This window comes from Dromiciops gliroides, chromosome 1 (genome assembly GCF_019393635.1).
Source record: "Dromiciops gliroides isolate mDroGli1 chromosome 1, mDroGli1.pri, whole genome shotgun sequence".
Taxonomy (NCBI): domain Eukaryota; kingdom Metazoa; phylum Chordata; class Mammalia; order Microbiotheria; family Microbiotheriidae; genus Dromiciops; species Dromiciops gliroides.
The window spans coordinates 129,432,022-129,449,828 of record NC_057861.1 but is presented as its reverse complement, the minus strand read 5'-3'; the positions used below and the strand labels follow the sequence as shown (position 1 = coordinate 129,449,828).

At 35.1% G+C, this 17,807-nt stretch overlaps 1 protein-coding gene across 1 annotated transcript in view; it reads left to right on the top strand.

Moving 5' to 3' along the window:
• Positions 1–17,807, top strand: part of PKHD1L1 (PKHD1 like 1) — a 226,410-nt gene that overhangs the window by 44,555 nt on the left and 164,048 nt on the right. The window contains exons 10-16 of the mRNA XM_043975706.1: positions 413–483; positions 3,149–3,259; positions 5,535–5,624; positions 8,311–8,579; positions 11,009–11,100; positions 12,634–12,793; positions 13,448–13,583. Coding sequence (XP_043831641.1) covers positions 413–483; positions 3,149–3,259; positions 5,535–5,624; positions 8,311–8,579; positions 11,009–11,100; positions 12,634–12,793; positions 13,448–13,583 — 929 coding nt within the window. The remainder of the gene's footprint in view (positions 1–412; positions 484–3,148; positions 3,260–5,534; positions 5,625–8,310; positions 8,580–11,008; positions 11,101–12,633; positions 12,794–13,447; positions 13,584–17,807) is intronic.

The following is a 17,807-nucleotide window of genomic DNA, read 5'->3' as shown; positions in this document are numbered from 1 at the left end:
TGGCCTCAATTTTCTCAGTAAAGTATGAGACAAGATCCTAAGCTAAGAGAATTGGGGAGAAAAGGTGTGGGAGGCTTGAATACAAAAGAAATGGATTGGAATTGTTTATGAAACAGTTAAAAGTCTCAGGAAGGAACCAAAGCCAAGGGAGGCAAAAACTACCATGTTGTCATTTGCTTAGATCATCATTAGAAGGAAATTCTACTTGTCTGAAAATCATGCTGATTACTAGCTAGTCTGTGTTTTTCCAGGTGCTAAATTTTTTAAAAATCATTTCTTCTAATATTTGCCTAAGTATTGAAATTAACCTGGAAATTAATACAATCATTATTTCTCTCCCATTCAAGTAAAAGCCTACATTTCCCCCAAATGAAGATAAATTTTAAAGGAACTTATGCTTTTTTTTTAATAGGAGCTTTCCAGAGTTATCGGCATATTTTATCTCCTCTCTTAATAAAATTGCAATGTTTCAGACATATGCAGGTATGTGGCTTTTTCCTTTTAAGTTAACATATGCATAGTACTGTGACAGGATCAGGGAAAATAAAAATCAGTGTCATTTTATGAAAAGCAAAAACCCCAAACCTTTGGTGTATGAAGTAATGTGAAACCTGCCTGCAGGAAACTTATTGTTTGGTTAAGAGGGAAAAGATATCATTATGTGTTGGTTAACTACTCCCACCCACATCAGGAAACTCAAATTCATTCTCTAACTACAAGCAGGAAAAGAGAATTACTTGCTTAACTCCTATCAATCAGTTAACAAATATGTATTTAGTACCTACTATGTGACAGGCACTCCTCCTCCTCCCTACCTCCCTCCTCTTCTTCTTCCTTTCTGTTATACCCAGGTAAGAAGTAGAGGGTCTTATTCTACTACTGATTTTTAACAAGAGTTTCAACCTGTTTTATTTCCATCCTGGACTAGTTTGCCCCTCCTTAGGCAATCTCATCTTTCTGTTCCCCTTCCTCCCACCCACATTTCTATGAAATTCACCATATTGATGCTAGATTTTGTATACATGCCTAAACACCTGACAAGCTTAGCTCATTGCATCTCAGAACTCCTGAGCTCAAGAGATCCAACAGCCTCAGTCTCCCTGGCAGCTGGGATTACACATGTATGCCACCATACCTAGCAAGATTTTATATTCTAACAGGGACTCTTTTTTAGAGCCAATGGGGGCAAAGTGGTTCTTAGAAATCCTTGGGTTTATTGCAAGAATGTATTCTTTAGTTTAAACCCCCTTCAACTTAAATTTATTAAACACTTACCATGTGTCAAGTACTATGCTAAGCACAAGTATTTAAATTTCAAAATTAGATAAGCATCTTTTGTCTAAATCATATTTGGTGAGTCAATAAGTAATTAATATTTTTATTCCAAACTTAATAAAACACTAAATAAAATGGGCATTTCCTTATACATAGTAGAATAGAAAAAGAGGATGGTGAATGAACCCATAGGTCTCCATTATGTATAGCTTGCTTTTCTTTTAAACATTTAATAAATTCAGTGTGTAGCTGTCATCCTGATGATTGCCTATGCTTCTTTCTGAAGTTGTTTTCTAATCTTGCTTGCTGATATCAGCATTTTTGAAATGTCACAGTCATGCAGAATACTGAAAAAATATATTCAAATTCAATAAATGCCTACTATATGCTAGGCACTGTGCTAAGTACTGGGGATACAAATAAGAAAAAGATAGTCCCTGTCTTCAAGGGGCTTACAATCTAATGGGGAATGACAACACACAAAAGGAAGGGGACCTAGAGGGAGCAATTTATTCAATGGAGTTCAAACCAAGTGAGCTGGAGAATTCAGATCCTGCCCTCCATGAAAGAAAGCTTTGGGAGGAGTTTATTTCTCTATCCTCTACCCCACCAATCAGAGGATAGAGGAGGCTGAGGGAGGTGGGAAGGTGTTGAGTAGTCAAGGCTAAGTTAAAATACATAATGATGAGATTTCAAGTAATCAGCTTATCCTGGAAAAGGCATCTTGTTTTGTTGAATTCAAACCAAGCAGAATTGCAAACTTAACACGGTGGTTTAAAATGCAGACACACTATTTTTCTGTGGAAGAATGTACTACATTAACCACTTTATCAACAACTTCAAGTACATAGTTTTCCCTTCCAAACATATAATATGCTACACTTACCTCAATATGACTTAGCAGAAGGAATTTTGTAAATAGCTGGGGTCAGAAGAGCTTTATCAATAGGTACATGAGAACTTTCCCAAACTTCATTAGGCTAGTCATTGTATGGGAGACACAGTCTCAATCACCAAGCTATGCTCAAAGCCTTTCCACTTTGGGAGGGTTTGTCAAAACCTATACTCTGGTGACACAGACTCAGAAAACTCATTCACTGTGTGTGACAAGACCAATATTTTGCCTTTTCCCCAAACCCTTGCAACATGACTTATGCTAGATTTTCCCTAAAAGCAGCAAAGCTAGAACTAGATTGGCCCAGAGGTGGGGCAAGGCTCAAGCTGTGCCTCCCTTGACATAGCTTCTTGGTGACCTGCATTGACATAGCTTCCTGTTCCCCTTGGGCCATAAAAAGCTGGTGCCCTTCAGATTTGATGGGTCTCAGAAGACTATACCTACTGCTTTGCTAAATAGAATCCTTTTTATATGGAGAAAAAGAATGGGAGGACTTCTTTAGAAGTTTAGTGCTACTGTATCCTTGTTGCATATCTTTGCTATGTGAAAACTAAGTAAACCTTTTATTTATTGTTTGATGACCTATAAATGCTTCATTTTGTCCCAACATCAAACCTCAAATAACACAGTGTTGGTGTCATGCCTTCACTGTGGTGGAGAATGTAGAGTAGGACTTTCCAGGTATACTTATTTACATCTCATTCAAATTCATATGGCGTTTTAAGAATTGCAAAGAGCTTCACATACAGTTTTAATTAATCCTCACAACTGTCCCACAATAGATGGAAAAATAGTTTCAAATTAAAAAATACAATTATTTATTTCAAAATAAAAATATATGAATTACACCTTTACTTGTCAACTTAAAAGGATACATCTTGAAAAAATGTTCAAGAGAATTTCAAAATCCTTTGGGTTACTTTTTGATTTATATGAAATATTATTTAAATCACATTGTTGTTGTTGTTTCTCCCATAGAGGTCACTAAAATTTCACCATCCCAAGGGAGCATTCAAGGCGGCACCATATTGACCATAACTGGACATTTCTTTGACCAGACTGACTCCCCAGTTCGTGTTATTATTGGAGGTATTTGGGGGTTTTTCCAGTACTGTTGCTGAACAAAATGTCATGGGCATCACAGAGAAATATGTTTTTCTTTTTGAGAAAGTAACAAAGAAAAATAATTTTTCTCCCAAAAAAGTAACTTGCATATGCATTCTGAATACCATGTAGCAGGTGTTCAAAAATAGTCTATTTAGCCCACTGTTTGGTGTTTATCCCAAAGAAAATTTGGGGAAAAGCATGGTGGTTATTCTTTAGCTATCAGCCATGGAACAAATCAGCTCTGCAAAAATGAAAATGAGTACCACATAGAAAGCAAAGGAGAAGTTCATGTTTTGCGTGAGCAGGCTATAACATATAACCAATGGGGAAACTTGAAGATTAGGAGTAAAAGATGCCATCAGGAAAATGCATGATTGAAAAAGAAGATAGCCCTATTGCATGGCAAGGATGAAGGTGGACAGATGGACAAATAGGTGGACAGTTTGGGTACTTCATTAGTATTCTCATGTCAGCAGAAGACAAAGAAAGTTCGTAATACACCACGTGACACCCTGTAATAATCACAAAAACGTTGTTTAAGGCTTTATAGCCTGATGTTGAGTTTCACCTAAAAGTTGGAGGCATTATTGCATTTTCTATAATGAGTTCTCTCCTGAACTTTGTGGTTCACTTTCAGGGCGCCAGCCCCTCTTAAAAGAAAGGTCAGTGATGAACCAAGAGACTCCAACTTGGTTAACAATGAAAAGCCCCTTCCTCAATCCAATCACATGATCCTTTATTGCCCATTTAAAAAAAAAAAGATCTATTATTTTAAGAGAAGGCAGCAAAGGAAGGGAGAAATAATATTATTATGTGGAAACTATTTCATTCCAAACATTATTGTGAAGGAACTATCTCATTTAGAAGGTAATGAATTGTTTTTTTGGAAATTATATCAGGAGCCTCTTCTTACTACTAGCATAATTAAGCTCATGTCAAAAGCACTATAGAATTTGTTTTCTTTTAGAACCACATCTACTTTTGCCTAGTTGTTTTATTTTGCCTGCCTCTGGAAAATCTTTTCTATTATAAATTCTTTCAGGAAGAAAAATTTATTCTTAAACATAAAGTCATGTCTACATTTATGTTTTTGCTTTTGTTTTTCTCCCAGGGAAGAACTCAGGCTAAATTCATCATCCTTCTTCAGAGATCTCTCGAGAATTTGTGCCTTTGTTTTTCCCTAGTCAAATATGTTTAGGATCATAATCAGAGTCAGAGTGGCCTTTGAGAGTACTTAGTCTAGGGGGCAGCTAGGTGGCTCAGTGGATAGAGCACCGGTCCTGGATTCAGGAGTACCTGAGTTCAAATCCGTCCTCAGACACTTAACACTTACTAGCTGGGCAAGTCACTTAACCCCAATTGCCTCACTAAAAAAAAAAAAAAAAAGAAAGAAAGAAAATGAGAGTACTTAGTCTACCACATTTGTTTTACAGATGAGGACACTAAGGTTCTGAGAGTCTAAGCAGCTTCCCCAGAGTTGCTTTGTTAGGAAGTGGAAGAGAGAGGGACTGAAACCCAGTTCTCTGACTTCTGGGCTACCACTCTTTCCTCTATTTCACGATGCTTTCTTTTTCACCAGCTTCTTCCTGAAGAACTAAATCTGAGTCCTTACATTTATTTTCATTCAAATCTTCTTTCATTTTAAAAATTAAATAATTTTTTCCTTTCTTTCAATGAAATTCTTTGTAAAACATAGTTCTCCTAAGTAAAAATTAATTGTGTTGTATGTTGTTTCCTAGAACTTGTGAAAATTTCAGTTTCAGACTAATTTTAATAAGTTTAGAAAAAGAGAGGTAAATATGGATGATTTGTTGGAGGGCATAAATAAATTAATTCATTTGTTCAATGCAAAATAAACATTAAATGTCCCATTTCTATAATGAAGACATGTAACATAAATATGATACAGATAGGAATATATATTTATAAGAAAAGTACAAAATGCTATCAGATCAGATAAGGAAGAACCCTCACTTTATTTAGAAACCGATTTAAATACTCTGATAATTTAATTTTAAAGAATAAGGAGAATAAGTTGTCTACCATGGCAGAAATCCAATCCTTCCTCATCTCAGATAAATTGGATGAAAGTTTCTCCATTTATTCCTGACTTTGCCTTTGAATTATGCAACTTTAAGAATTGTACTTGATTCTTCTTCAGTGAAACAATGCTTCTAGATGAGCTGGTGGAGATTATATTATAAAAGCTCTCTTTACATTAGTAACTTTATATTTTGTGCTCTTTGAATTACTACAGGTCAGAGCTGCGATGTCCAGAGAGTCACAGAAAATAATATCTATTGTAGGACACCACCCAAACCTAGTGTCCTTAGAACTATATATCCAGGTAAGTGGTCATAAGAAGAGTAGCTGTTTTTATGTTGACAGCAAAGAGCACATTCTATTAACAAAAGCTAATTTTGATGTCTTTACCTGGTGGCAAAATACTGAAAAATGCCCCACTAATTCTCCATTGGGATTTTCTGCACTGGCTATATTGATTACTTGAAATGATGTCACTAAATCAAAGATGGGATCATGGTATTCATGGTTAATCTTAACCAAAAAGTTCAGAGATGAACACAAAGGCTTATTCTATGCTTTTTCAAAAGCCCTACTATTTATATCTGCCTAGGGTAAAAATAGAGAACAGGATAAGGTATTTGCAGTGTCTTGACATTTCTGAGCCTTATTTTCTTTATCTGTCAAATGAAGATAGTAGGGCTTACATTGACTATCTCATGATTGATTTGCATGTGTGTGTTGAACAAAACTCACTTAACTCAGTTTACTGCTCTGTAAAATGGAGTTGGATTAGATGGACACTGAGGTCCCTTTCCTTTCTCAACCTCTGATTTAATAACTTTAAAAAAGATGTTTTCTGGGGCAGCTAGATGGTGCAGTGGATAGAGCACCAGCCCTGGATTCAGGAGTACCTAAGTTCAAATCCAGCCTCAGACACTTAACACTTACTAACTGTGTGACCCTGGGCAAGTCACTTAACCCCAATTGCTCTGCCAAAAAACAAAAACAAAAACAAACAAACAAACAACAAAAACAGAAAAAAAAAGATGTTTTCTGTCTCAGAAACCAAGATATAAAATATAGAGGTGACCATATCAGAAGGAATAACTTCACCAGAAGAGGAGAAACCATCATATGTAAATTCTAAGAAAATAGAGAATTATTTGGGAGGAATAGCCTCTATTTTGGTCATGGGTAAATTACTAGGCAGCTAAATGGCTCAATATATAGAGCACTGGGCCTGGAGTCAGGAAGACTTGATTTCAAATCCAGGCTCAGATACTTGCTTAGTAGTTGTGTGATCCTGGGCAAGTCACTCTGTTTGCCTTAATCCACCAGAAAAGGAAATGGCAAACCACTCCACAAACCACTCGAGTATCTAAAAGACCACGATCAGTATGGGTCATGGGGTAAAAAAGAGTCAGACACAACTGAACAACAATAATTTCATTAAGGCTAATTACTTGTGTGTGTGTGTTTTAAACTTCAGTTAAAAGAAATTAGGGCATTACAAGAGGATTCTTATTATATTTGTAGATAAAATTAAGGTTAGGATAGAAATCTAAATAGTTAACCATTAGTGACAAGGGTACCAAACACACACACAAATACATGTGTATATATACATATAAAAGTGCATATAAATATACATATCCATGTTGGTGCATGTGTGTGGGCCATGACATTTATATAGCACCTATTATGTTCTTGCCACTGCGGTAATCACTTTACAAATAGAGGTTAAGTGACTTGCCTAAAGTCTCACAGCTAGTAAGTATTTGAGGCTAGATCTGAACTCAGGTCTGATATTAGGTGCAGCAGTCTCTCTCTCTCCTCCCCCCCCCCCCCCGCCCACATATACATACCTTATGCTGTAAAAGCATATTTGTAAATGTAGTACTTTTTATAAAATAAAATTTTTTAAAAAATATTTAAATTTATGGAATAAAGCAAGCATTTCCATAACATAGTACAATTTTAAAAGATGATTGGACATGAAACTGCAAATCTACTACGCACAACTTGCTATTCCTTTCAAATATGAAACAAAATTATGTAAATTCTTTTCTTCCTACTCTAGAGATGGTTACTATGAGACATAAATAGGTATACATACATATATTATTCTATACATACTTCTATTTGTCAGTTCTTTCTCTAGATACAGATGGCACCGTTTTTCATATGTCTTTTATAGTTAATTTGTATGCACACATGTAGATACAAACAGACAAGATGTTCCAAAAGTCTTAAAGCAGTTTTAAGCTATTAAGGCTTAAAATTATACTAAGACTTTTAGTATACCCTATATATGCATATACTCAGAGTAGAATATTTCTAGGATATAGTTTACTATTATATCATGTATAATACTGTGGATAAAATTGTCGATGTTGCCACAACTAGAACCAGAACCAAAACCTGAGTTCCCCAGCAAGGGAGCCCCACCCACATGGGCAGAGACTCCCTGAAGGAACAAAAGTATAAAGCTTATGTAGGTCTCAGTGTAGTCAGGAGGTGAATTGGATATGGGGTACCTTAGGATTGGATATGGTCTGTTGCTGGGGGCTAGTAGGGAAAGAATAGGGATGTGGTATTCCATGTGTGGTCAGGCCTATTGTTGTGGGCTTGTAACAGGAAAGGCTCTTTTTCAGGTTAGCCTTCTATTGTACCCCTACCCTAACAGACAGGACTGTTCTTGCTGTTTCAGCAATAAGGAAGGTCAAAGACAAGATCAGGGTTGCAATACAAACAAGGGCAGGGGAAAAGTAGTAGAACTGCTGATAAAATGGAGTTGTTTTAGCTTTTTCTGCTGCATACTACATATGCAGACACATATATACTTATATACACAGATATGCATATATGTGTATACACACTGTATACATATATATTCACAAATACTACATAAATGTGGACTAAATATCTGTAACATTTGCAAGACTGGATGATTCCTAGTATATAAGATTCTCCCAATACAGACTGGGCTTTTTTATTATTTTATTTAGGTGGCAGAGGCCTAAAGCTTGAAGTATGGAATAATAGCAGGCCTGCTTATCTTGAAGAAATACTAGAATATAATGAAAGCACACAAGGATATGTGGGGGACACTTGGGTAGATACAGCTTCCTTTGTTTGGCCTGTGGAGCAAGACATGTTTGTTGCCCGATTCAGTGGATTTCTAGTAGCTCCAGATTCTGATGGCTACAGATTCTACATTAAAGGTGATGACCGTTACGCTGTTTATTTCAGCCCAACTGGAAATCCAGCAGACAAGGTAGGAAAACCTTCCATTTGCCATTCCAAAGGCAATGTATTTTCCCTTCATCCTCCACTAAAGTTCTACTCTGAATTCTTGTCTTAGTATGGAGTGTGTTCCTGAAAGTTGTGCAAGGAGAGCTCAACTTTTGTCAAGTCCTAACAACCTGGAGAGATTTCTATGATGGGTGTAGATTATGTCTGTCATACAAGGACCAGCATGGGGGTGGTTACAGTTTGATGAAATTTTGGATAACAGCAAACCATGAAACTGGTGCACTTGATAAAGAGCTGGACCTGGAGTCAGGAAGACCTGAGTTTAAAATCGGCCTCAGATTCTTACTGTATGTGTAACCTTGGACAAGTTGCTTAATCTTTATCTGATTCAGTTTCTTCATCTATAAAATTGGAATAATAAACCTCCCAAAGTTATTGTGAGGATAAAATGAAATATTTGTTAAAAAGAACAACTTTGCAAACCTCAAAGTGGAAGTAGTTAGTGTAAGTAGGTAGTAGTAGTAGTAGTAGTAGTAGTAGTAGTAGTAGTATCAGCATGGTAAAGATTTACCCATATGAATGAAATCATGAATCCTTGAAATATTAAAGTAATAACGTTCAAATTTATCTCGCCTCCTGCTTCATGGGGACTCACATAAGTTGTTCCCAGGGCAAGAAAGCATTACCTCCTCATATCTGATTATCAGAATCCTTATCTTCCTTCTAGATTCAGTCCCAGTATCCCCTCCTCTGAGAAGTTTTCCTTGATCTCCCTTGTCTATTAACCTTCTCTTCCTCTTTCCTTGCACTATGCTTTTTTTGTTTGCTTTTGGTGTACTTATTGTGTCCTCTTAGTGGAAAGCAAGCTCCACGATGATTGGTACTCTTATTTTTGTCTTTATATTATCAGTACCCTGCACAGTGCCTTGAACACAAGAGACATGTCTTTGAATTGCATTTTTTTTTTTGGATTCCTCATTGTAGCATGGTGTTGACCATGTGTTCTATAGAACTATACCAGACTAATGTGAATTCTGTCAGGTTACACTATGCTAGAAGTGACAAATTCTATATTAATCATTTAAAGACTAGACTACCTAGTTTAAGGAGGCTTATAACCAGAAGGTTGGCTAACTAACTTTTTTCTTTTTTTTTTTTTGGTCATAGCAATTCATTAAGTAGATCGATCAGGAATTTATTAGTAAATATTATGGGGCAGGTTTTGCAACCTATATCCATCAAGGGTTTGCACTGGTGAATGAAGTACTCACAGCAATGAAATCACAATTACTTGAAGCATTAAAGTATTATAAATAGATTAGTACATTATATGGTTTATGAGGGAAAAATGTCTTAAGTTTGAGCTCTCTTCTGTGAATAGGGCTCAGTGGATAGAGTACTGGGCCTATAGTCAGAAAGATGAGTTCAAATTTGGCTTCTTTCACTAGCTTTATGACTTTGGGCCAATCACTTAACCCCTGTTTGCCTCACTTTCCTTATCTGTGAAATGGAGATCACAATAGCATCTACTTCCCAAAGATGTGAGGAACAAATGTGATAATTGTAAAGCACTTAACATTGTGCCTGACACATAGTGAGCACTATATAAATGTTAGTTATTAATATAGTCATGATAATAGTTCTAAAGTTGACTTGAAGAACCTATTGGCCCAGAACCAGAATTGATCCTTCCTGAATTTCTTTTGGTCCATGAGAAGTCTGTACTATAGATATAGACTCATAACTATAGTACTTTAAACTTTTAAAATAGGGTTTTTTAAAGTATGTATGTATATATATATACATATATATGTGTATATATGTATATATACATATATATGTGTATATATGTATATATACATATAGTCTATTTCCATTAATTATTCAAATATATTGATGGTGTGATTAGTAACAGGACAATATTCATGTTAGTATGGTAGCCATAACTAGTTTTCTAATCATAATTGTTCATCACACTTGTGACTTTGAGTTGTGAAGGCACATGAGTAATTTTTCCCACTCTGGGTCAAAGGTCTGTTATAGGAAAAAAATTCTTTTCTTAAGAAGCATTTCTATTTTAACTGAAATTCTCGTGTTTCAAATATTGTCTTTTCCAAAGCCAAGAATGTTGGTATTTAACCTTCATTATAGTCACAGGTGCCTTCTTTCTATGTAAATATTTTTCAGATAGTCTCAATAAAAATTGAAACAATACTATATTACTTGGTAATTATTGGGTTGGGGTTTGGGAAGGAGGCAGGAGCTCAAAAAAAATTTTTTTTAATGAAATTTTCATTATGGATGAAAGAGTCCAGAACCAAGAAATGTGTTTTTAATCTGTCCTTCATATAAAAAAGATCTCTACAATTTAGAAAGAAGAAATTGTTGTTCTTGGTCTTAAATGTTTATGCTGAAAATGTGCATTTATAAATTTCTTCTTTTGGGGCTTAGATAAAGATTGCATATCATTCCTCATATGCCAATAGTTATTTTTCCAGTTGGACACAAAGATCCGATGTTTTTCAGCTTCAAAAAGGAAAAGAGTAAGTTTCATTCCTTTATTAAATTGCTTAAAAGTGTGTGTGTTTTTTTTTATTTCAAGTGTATAGAGATTTTTTTGTGGGTTTTTGTATCAAGAACCTATGTGGAATAGGGCCAAAATACTGACATTCTAAAATTGGGTGAATATAAGTGAGGTATTTGTGGACTTTTATCTCAAGGAACTTTTAGAAATGGTAGATACGGAGCCTTTCATATTTGATTCAGAAGTATGTTAATACAATTTATTAGAGAATCAGTAGCATTCAATTAATTAAGCAAATAAGTTTTAGTTGGCAGCTCTGAATTCTAAGCTTTTCCTGAGGTATTGGTGAAGGAGATTGGGAAGTTAACTTACCCCTATTCTTTAGATCAGTGGTTTTCAATATACTCTTTTTTTGTGTTTTGTTGTTGTTGTTGTTGTTGTTGTTTTTGCAGGGCAATGGGGGTTAAGTGACTTGCCCAGGGTCACACAGTTAGTAAGTGTCAAGTGTCTGAGGCCAGATTTGAACTCAGGTCTTCCTGAATCCAGGGCCGGTGCATTATCCACTGTGACACCTCGCTGCCCCCGGTTTTCAATATACTCTTAAAAATTATTGAGTTAATCCCAGACAATCCCTAAGGACAAATGATGAAACATGCTATCCACCTCCAAAGAAAGAACTGATATTGATTAAACACTGATTGAACCATTCTAAAAAAATTATTGAGTTATAACTTTTGGTGTTTACTGTATATAAATTAAAACATCTTAGTATGATTAAGAAAATAGTTTGGGGGCAGCTAGGTGGCACAGTGAATAAAGCACTGGCCCTGGATTCAGGAGGACCTGAGTTCAAATCTGGCCTCAGACACTTGACACTTACTAGCTGTGTGACCCTGGGCAAGGTACTTAACCCTCATTGCCCTGCCACACACACCCCCCAAAAAAAGAAAGAAAGAAAATAGTTTTGTCTTCTTGCACCTTGTAAAAGGATCTCAGAGACCACAGAAGTTTGAGAAATTCTGCTTTAGATTCTCCTATTCATGAGTATAGCTGAGAACATTCATTACCATTAATCAATTGAATCTTATCATTATCCTCATCACTATCTTCCTCTGCATCATAATCATTGCCAAATACTTGAAGTATTTGGAATCATTTCCTATTCTAATTATGTTTTAAACATATCTGAACCTTGAAGTAGTTAAAAGTTTATATGTTTTCTGACACCTAGTAACATTGAATTTATACATTATCCTACAATGATGTATTCTTAACAACAAGATGGGAAGTCAATCAGTAGTATGAACATTTATGGAACTGATTACAGAAATTGTATGTAGATTTATTTTGATGTCAGCAAAACCTTGTGGCTTATTTAGTAGATCAACATTTTAAAATGGGAATAGAATAGTGGAAGTCACTACCTACAGTATGGACAGAATTTTACTTATTTAATGTTGATTTCTTTTGCATTGACTAGAACAGATGAATATTCCTTTTGACTTCCCTCCACAATGATCAATTCACTAATTATTATTATTATCATTTTTAGATATTACATTGAAATATTACTGCAGGAATATGGACAAAGTGCTTTTGTTGATGTTGGATTGTACCAACATAGAAATGTCTATACTGAGAAACAAACAAGAGATGCTGTAAATGAAGAGCAAGTAATTCAAACCCAGTCTGTAACTGTGCAGGAAATACAGGTTTGCCATTTTTAGAGAAAATTTAAAATTGGACTTTCACTAAAAGTGAAAGTGTATTTTCACTAAAAAGTAAAAGCTGATTTTCAGTTCTATCATTTCTACTTAATAAGAGGTTACTTCTGGGGAAAGATGCCATATTAAATTATAAAAATCTATTTTAGAGACACAAACTCTAGGCTGTGACCCTGCCTGTGTCACTTAATATCTCAGAGTTCTTAGCAACTCTCTAAAACTATAAGTTACAGAGGAAGTGCCATGATACCTGCCCAGTATATGAAGTTTTATCATTCAGGAGCTCTTGATGCCAATTAAATCATAGTTCCAATCCTTATCTATCTATGTATTCATCCATCCATCTATCTATCTGACACAAATTTTATATTATTTATCTCTACATACATATACATATACACATACACATACACATACACATACATATATATAAATACATACATACATACACTCATAATCTACCTGGAGATACCTTGAAATTAAGGATCAATAACTTGAAAGGGAAATGTACAAGTATTAAACATTTCTTAAAGTAATATTTTAGTATTTGTGGCAAAGTCTAATATAGAATTGTACACCTCATTTTTTATATTCTTAAAGATGGGCTTGTCTATATTTACATGTTTTTTTTTTTAATAATAGGTCATAACTTTGGAAAACTGGAAAACAACCAAACCAAATAATGAAATTCAGAAGATCACAGTATCCAGCCCCTGTATGAAATCTAATACATGTTCATTTTACCAGTATAGCTTAATCTACAACAAGGAAAAAACAGGTGAATTATTTTAACTAAAAGAAACCATATCTGAATACATTTATGAATATTCAAAAGGGTGAGGAACTAAATCATATGACCCAAAGAGCACAGTACTATAACGATTGGAATGACGCCACCTGCTGGATACTTACTGTAGAAGAGTTCTGCCCATGAAGCGAAGGTCTTTGAGGGCAAGACCAGGAGTCTTTTCTTTGGCGGGAGGAAGTGACGCGGACTAGTGGGAGGAGGAAGGAAGAGACTGGCGCTGACTCTGGGGCTCTTTCCTTTGGACGCTGGCGGAGAAGGGAGCTAGAAATGTGCTCTCCCTTTAATAGATAGGAATCTAGGCCTTCTTCTCTCTCTTTACCAAACTCTTATTCTCCTTAATAAATGCTTAAAAGTCTAACTCTTGCTAAAGCTTATAATTTATTGGCGACCACTCATTAGATACTTTAGACAGTTTAGCTAGAATTTTAGCCCTTAACAGAATCCAAAGATGTACTAATAAACAAAGTAGTAAAAGTGAAGCTAAGAACACCATGACTTTCAGAAGGCTCAGAAAGTGGTCTCAGTTACATGTCCCATGGAAAACTATTTGGTCAAAGATATCTATTTCTAGGTTAGCATTATTATATACAAATATATTTATGTATTTATGTATATGTATGTGCTTACACATATATGATGTATGGTTATGGGTGTGTATAAACACACATTTGGTCATAAGGATGAAATTATTGAATAAACGTCACTGTTCTTCCTTCCTATCAGCAAATCACCCCAGATCCCATGGTGGGAGTTAGAAGTGCTTTGAGAGTCCCAGCTAGAACTGTTGCCTGGCTAAGGCCCCATTTTCCCTTCCTCTTTGCCAGAAGGCTCTTCCAACATTTCTGCCAATGATGTCTTTCCCTTTTCCCCTCTTGGTCCAATGTTGAAACCTAATTCCCACTCCTGTCAGAAGGAATGCAGAATCCCATCTTTATTCTTATCCGTAGACCCATTCATTCCCCCTTTCCTAAAGGTGGTGGGCTACATTCATAGAAGATATAGGTCAATACAGCCTAAAAATTTCTGAGCTTTACAATTAGCCCCTGAAGTTACAGCTCTTAAGACCTCTTTTCCATAAGTCCTACAGCTGAACTTTTCCTACAGTCTTTACTCATGTTATTTGCATGAGCTCCTTGAGAACATGGACTGTCTTCTATTTATTTTTGTATCCATAGCATTAACCCAGTGTTTGTCATATTGTAAGGGCTTAAATGCTTTTTTCATAATTTATTCATTCATGGATCAGTAATTTCATTGGTGTGATTATTTGTCCCATTGATGCGAATCATTACCCTTCTATAATTTAAGCTTCAGCAGTCTCCAAATTTTTGTGATTCAAAATCCCTTACTCTGTAGCCTTCTTTGTGGTAAGCTTCTCCAAAGTTAATAAAATTGGTCTTCAGGCCTGTTACCAGACCCATTCTAAAAGCCTTTCTATCTTGGTAAGATCTATCAGAGCATTCTGCTGGATTCTACTGGTATAGTCTTCAAAAAGCCAGGGCTATATTTATGCTATGATGAGATATCATAGAAGAACTTTTGTGGTTCACACATGTGTGTGTTTACATATATATGTATGTGTATATATGCATATGTGTACATATATACACAATTACATATGTGTATATATGCAGGGTGGGTCAAATATTACAATGTTTTAATATCTTTTAAAATTTATTTTTCTTGATCTTTCACCATTTGTAAGATTTAATTTTTCACATATTATATAAATTCATTTCCTGTATATACTCTATATGATACTATGGTATTATAAATTAAAGACAAAAAGTAAAGGAGTTACTAAATATTAAAACCCCTTTGTAACTTTTGGCCCACCCTGCATATCAGGAACTCTAAAATTCTGTGAGGGGTAGGGGTGCATGTGTGTGTGTGTGTGTGTGTGTGTATGTATATATACATATACATATACATATATGTGTGTATCTCTATATGTGTGTGTGTTTTTAATCTCACAGAATTTTAGAGATGAAAAGGACTTTATGGACAATATGTGCCCATGCCAGAATCCAGTGTGCAGCATCCCCATTAAATAGTTGTACAGCCTTTGCTTGTGATCTCCAAGGAGGATTCACTACCTACCTTATGAGGTAGTCCATTCCAGTTTTGGATAGCTGTAACTTCCAAAGCTCTAATATTTAGGAAAATTTTTCCTTACATTATACCAAAATCTTCATCTCTTAAACTTTCACTCATTTTTCCTAGCTCTTTCTTCTGGGGCTAAACAGAATAAGTTTAATTCCTCCTCCACATAAATCCTCTAAATAGTTGAAGACTATAAGTTGAGGACAACTATCATGCAGCATTCACTACCCCCCACGCCACCCCTCAAAAAAGATAGAAACGAGGCAAGCATTTATTAAAAGTTCCTACAATTATTCTAAGTACCTTATAAATATTATCTCTATTGATCCTCACAACAACTCTACAAGGAAGGTGTTATTATTATCCTCATTTTACAGTTGAGGAAACTGAGGCAGGTCGCGGTTAAGGGCCCCCTAGCTAGTAAGTGTTTGAGTCAGGATTCGAGCTCAGGTCTTTCTGATTCCAGGCCCAGCACTCTATTCACTTCACCACCTAGTTCCTCAAAAAAATTAAACTTCTCCAGGATAAGTATCCTCAGTTCTTCAAAATGTTCCTTGTGTGGGATGACCTTAAAATCCTTCAGTATCCTGATAACACAAGAAAGAATCTTGTCTATTTGTGCTTAGCATAGGTACAAATGACAAACTATTAGGCCATTCAGTATATAGAGTGCTAAGCCTAAAGTCAGGAAGACCCAACTCTAAATCTGGCCTCAGATACTTATTAGCTGGGTGGCCCTGAGCAAATCTCTTAATATATGTTTGCCTCAGTTTCTTTATCTGTAAAAAGTTATAACAATAGCACCTAGCTTGTAGGGTTGTTGTGAAGATCAGATAATATTTGTTAAGTACTTAAAACAGTACCTGGCACATAGTAAGCATCTTATAAATGCTATTATTATTTATTCCACAATGGTTTGATGTTCTGTTTCAATTTCTGTTCTTATATTTGTTATTGAATAGTATAGCTAATGGGTCTACATAAATATTTAAGGGCAGAAAACAATAAATATCATCTCTATATTTATAGGACCTTCATGTTAAAAATTAAGTACATTAAATGGTTTATTTAAATAAATTTGTTTAACAAATCAATAAGTATTGATTGAGTATCTATTATGTTTAATACTAAACTTGGTACTATAAACACTGAAAAACAGTAGATAACTCAATAACTTAATCTTCAGTACATCTAAGAAGATGTTTCTTGGAGAAAGAATTCCCTATTTGACAAGAACTATTGACGCAACCAGAAAGCCATTTGGGAAAAAGTAGGAGCAACATGTTACATTAAATACCACAATTAGTTACAAATGGGTATATGACCTGATTATTAAAAGTATGAGAACTCAAGGAGCTATATGCAAACCTTGAAGCACTATATGAATGCTGATTGTCTTTATTAATGGTTCTACTGTAGGTTACCCTTGTTAGAACTCATTTAGAGTATTGTGCTTAGTTCTGGGCACTATTGTTTAAGAAGGATATTGATAGGCTGGTGAGTATCCAGAAAAGGGCAATCAGAATGATGAGGAGCCTTACGTCCATATCATATGTGATCAGTTAAAGGAATTGGGCATATTTAGCCTGAAAGAACAAAGACTCAGAGGAGATATGAAAGCTCTCTTTAAATATTTTTAGGTCTATTATAGAGAAGGGATTATATTTGTTCTTTTTACCCGCTCAGAAAATAGAACCAGGAGCAATGAGTAGAAGTTGCAAAGAGGCAAATTTAGGTTTGATGTCAAAAAAATATATATCAATTAGAGCTGCCACAAAAATGGAATAGAGTATTTCAAGTGGTAGTAGTCTTCTTTTGATCTTCAAGCAAAGGCTGGATAACCACTTATTGGATATATTTTAGTGGAGATTCTTTTTATGAATAGGTTGGCCTAGATGGCTTCTGAGGTCACTTCAAACTCAAAATCTTTGAAAATGAAAAGTTTTTACACTAACAAAATAAATGTAACTACTATAAGAAAGAAAGATATCAAATGGTAAAAAAATCTTTGTATCATCTACTTCTGATAAGTGTCTGAAATCCACAACCTATAGGGAACTAACATAAATATATGAAATTAAGAGACATTCT